This window comes from Pogoniulus pusillus, unplaced genomic scaffold, assembly GCF_015220805.1.
Source record: "Pogoniulus pusillus isolate bPogPus1 unplaced genomic scaffold, bPogPus1.pri scaffold_47_arrow_ctg1, whole genome shotgun sequence".
NCBI classification, from domain to species: Eukaryota; Metazoa; Chordata; class Aves; order Piciformes; family Lybiidae; genus Pogoniulus; species Pogoniulus pusillus.
In genome coordinates this window covers 1,635,459-1,639,385 of record NW_026974707.1, presented here as the reverse complement: position 1 = coordinate 1,639,385, position 3,927 = coordinate 1,635,459, and the positions used below count along the sequence as shown (strand labels likewise).

Genomic DNA, 3,927 nt, shown 5'->3' with positions numbered 1-3,927 from the left:
AGCAGACAAGAATATCCAGTGTGTGCTGGAAGGAGGCCACAGCTGCACTGGTAGCAGCTCAAGGTGTGCAGCTATGAAGGATTATGCAAAATTGATAATCTGCATTAATTTTGCTATCCAGGTGATGATTAATAACTATGAAAACTGTTCATTAACATTAAAACTCACCAGAAACTTATTCTCAGGCTCAAAACAACACAGAGGTGGGAAATGTGCACAGGCAGGGCACAGGCAAAACCTGAGCACTTCTTTCTTACAGTGGCAAACACAAATATTATACTGGAAGAGGCTTTGAAGTATTCACTCACATTACAGATCAGGCAGTACCCAGAGCAGGTGGAGCTCTGTCTGATTGGCTGCTGAGACTTGGTTTCTCCCAGGCTTCTGGGCAGGAGGCTGACAAGCTCTGACCTTGTCCCCAGCTCCTCTGGATGATCTGTGTATCTCCAGGACTTGCAGCCTTGGCAGGAAGACTTTCAGGGGCAGGCAGGATGCCTTGAGGTGTGCAGGGTCTCAGCACAGTGCCACGCTGGGGGCTCTGCAAGGTGACTGCCTGCAGGCATTTGCAGCCTGCTCCTGGTCAGCTCTGCAGGCAAATTTGGGAGGCAGAATGAGGCAGCAGGAGCCTCGTGCTGCCTGCTCATCCCTTTGATCAGTATCCAGCCAGCCACTAGTGGGGCACTGGGCATCCATTAGCCAATGGGAATGGCACTCTGCCAGGCCTCACCATAGCAGGCACAGCCAGGCCTCTCCCCTCCCAAGGCTGCTTCCCCAGCAGAGGAGGAGGGGGCAGGCAAAGCTGTCTGGGCATGGATAAGCCCTTGTTTGCCCCATCAGGCCTAGCCCCCACAGCAGCTTTGACTGGGAAGGGACACAGCCTGTATTGAGAGTGGGTTCCCAATAGCCACTTAGCACTGGGAGGGATTCAGCTGAGAGAGGGCCGGGGCCAAGGTTGCCAGTTTGTACTGGGATGTCTCTCACACTGTACTGGGATGGGATCAGGGGAATCAGTTTGTACTGGGACAAGGCCAAGTCTGTACTTGGAGGGGCTAAAGGGAACCTGTTTGGACTGAGATGGGGCCCAGAGAAGGCTGGGATGGGTCAGGGTGTCAGTTTGTAGTGGGAATGGAGCCTTTGTGCACTGAGAGGGGTCAGGCTATGGAATTTGTACTGGGATGGATGGAGTTGGTGTGGGAATCATAGAATCACAGAATCAACCAGGTTGGAAGTGTACTCCAAGATCATCCAGTCCACCAGACCATGGCACTAAGTACCTCATCCAGGCTTTTCTTCAACACCTCCAGGGACAGCAACTCCACCACCTCCCTGGGCAGCCCATTCCAATGCCAATCACTTTCTCTGGGAAGAACTTCCTCCTAACAACCAGCCTAGGCCTCCCCCAGCACAGCTTGAGACTGTGTCCCCTTGTTCTGTTGCTGGGTGCCTGGGAGAAGAGACCAACCCCACCTGGCCACAACCTCCATTCAGGTAGTTGTAGACAGCAATGAGGTCCCCCCTGAGCCTCCTCTTCTCCAGGCTAAATACCCCCATCTCCCTCAGCCTCTCCACATAGGCTTTATGTTCCAGGCCCCTCACCAGCTTTGTTGCCCTACTCTGGACATGTTCCAGCACCTCAACATCTCTCTTCAATTGAGGGGCCCAGAACTGGACACAGTACTCAAGGTATGGCCTAACCAGTGTTCAGTACAGGGGAAGAATGACCTGCCTTGTTCCACTGGCCACACTCTTCCTTATGCAGGCCAGGATGACACTGGCTCTCTTGGCCACCTGGGCACACTGCTGACTCATCTTCAGTCTGCCAGAGCTGCTCTGCAGCAGAAGACAAAGAGTTTATTGCTTTTGAAAGCATCCAGGGAGCAGTTTGCTCAGGGCAGCCTTCAGCTCCTGGTTCCTCAGGCTGTAGATGAGAGGGTTCACTGCTGGGGGCACCACTGAGTACAGAACTGACACAACCAGGTTTGAGGATGGGGAGGACATGGATGGGAGCTTCAGGGAGGCAAAGGAGGCAGTGATGACAAACAGGGAGAGCACAGCCAGGTGAGGGAGGCAGGTGGCAAAGGCTTTGTGGCGTCCCTGCTGAGAGGGCATCCTCAGCACTGCCCTGAAGATCTGCACATAGGACACCACAATGAACACAAAACAGGCAAAGACTAAACAAACATTGACCACAATGAGCCAAAGTTCCCTGAGGTAGGCTGTGGAGCAGGAGAGCTTGAGGATCTGGGGGACTTCACAGAAGAACTGGTGCACAGCATTGCCCTGGCAAAGGGGAAGGGAAAATATATTGGCTGTGTGCAGCAGAGCATAGAGAAAGCCACAGGCCCAGGCAGCTGCTGCCATGTGGGCACAAGCTCTGCTGCCCAGGAGGGTGCCATAGTGCAGGGGTCTGCAGATGGCAACGTAGCAGTCGTAGGCCATGATGGTGAGGAGAAAATACTCTGCAGCAATAAGAAGGGAAGCAGAAATATCTGAGAAGCACATCCTGCATAGAGATGTCCCTGGAGTGCCTCAGAGGAATTGGCCATGGACTTGGGCAGAGTGGTGGAGATGAAGCCTATGTCAAGGAGGGCAAGGTTGAGGAGGAAGAAGTACATGGGGGTGTGCAGGTGGTGGTGCCAGGCGATGGTGGTGATGATGAGGCTGTTGCCCAGGAGGGCAGCCAGGTAGGTGGCCAGGAAGAGGCAGAAGTGCAGGAGCTGCAGCTGCTGTGTGCCTGCGAATGGCAGGAGGAGGAAGTGGCTGATGGAGCTGCTGTTGGACATCTGCTGCCTGGGCATGGATCAGCTGTTGCAAGAGGAGAAGACACTGCACAAGTCAAAGCATAATTCCCAGAGATGTTTCCATGAGCATGTCCCAGAAATCCCCTCAGAATGACTCCTCTTTCTCTGGAGCATCTTTGTGCACTCTCAGCCTCACCCCCTTGCAGCTATCCCAGCAGAAGGCAGCTCTCATGTCCTCTGACTCCAATGGTGCAGATGGGAAGCTCTGCTCTGGAGCATCTTCTCCTCCTCCTGTGCAGCAGAGAGATCCCAGAGGCTGTGGGATGTGGCAGCTTTAGCAGCTCCAGGAACTGCAGATCCCTTCTGCAGCAGAGACTCAGCATATCCAGGGCTGGGAAGGTTTCTCATTGAACTCTCAGTCAGCCTCTCATTCCTGGCCACCTCAAAGCTCTCTCTGCCTTCCTCATTTCTCTGACACCCCCTGGCAGTGCCCTCAGCCCTGCTGTGCTGTGCAGAGGAGCTGCTCCTGGCCAGAGCTGTCTCTTTTCAGTGCTGCCTGCTTGCCAGCAGCTGCCTCCAGCCCAGCAGCCTGCCCAAGCTCAGCAGCAGAGGACCAGCCCAAGGCATTTTAAGGACCACTCTGGTGGCTTTGGTGCTGAGCTCATGAACCTCAGAGACTGAGAAGCTGAAGAAACCTCTCCAGAATTCATAGTCAGAGTCAAACTCTGAACTTTCTTGGAGTCTTAATGGGTCCCAGGGAGGGACACTGCAGAAGTGTCCCCAGGGCCTGCTTAGAGCAGCAGGAGGCAGTGGGTGCAAGGGAAGCATCCCTGGAGGCACTGAAGCACCTGCAGGGGCTGTACAGAGCAGAGAGCTGGAGGCAGAGCTGACAGCTCAGGACAGCAGCTAAAGGTGGCTCTGAGGCTGAGCAAACCTGGAGAGGTTTCATGAGTGCAAAGGGCCAAGCCCTGACCCCCAGCCCCTGGCAAAGGAGATCCTGTGCCTCACCTGTGCCTCTGACCTCTGCTGGAGGCAGTGGGGAGTGAGGGTGAGCAGTGAGCAGGGCAGGACATTCTGGGACATTTTGTGGCCTCCCCAAGAAGGAGCAGGCAGGAAAGCAAGTGCAGAGCCTCAGCAGAAGCTTCTGCTGGCAGCATCTCTGCGTCAGACACAGCTTGTGCTGAGC

At 54.7% G+C, this 3,927-nt stretch overlaps 1 protein-coding gene across 1 annotated transcript; it reads right to left on the bottom strand.

Moving 5' to 3' along the window:
- Positions 1-1,851: 1,851 nt before the first annotated feature.
- LOC135174120 (olfactory receptor 14J1-like) lies at positions 1,852-2,439 on the bottom strand. Its single transcript, XM_064141360.1, has one exon. The coding sequence runs from the start codon at positions 2,437-2,439 to the stop codon at positions 1,852-1,854; it is 588 nt and encodes a 195-aa protein (XP_063997430.1).
- Between the last annotated feature and the right edge of the window lie 1,488 nt (positions 2,440-3,927).

Excerpts from the sequence above, each read along its gene's own strand:
- LOC135174120 (XM_064141360.1), bottom strand. The coding sequence starts at position 2,439 with ATGGCCTACGACTGCTACGTTGCCATCTGCAGACCCCTGCACTATGGC.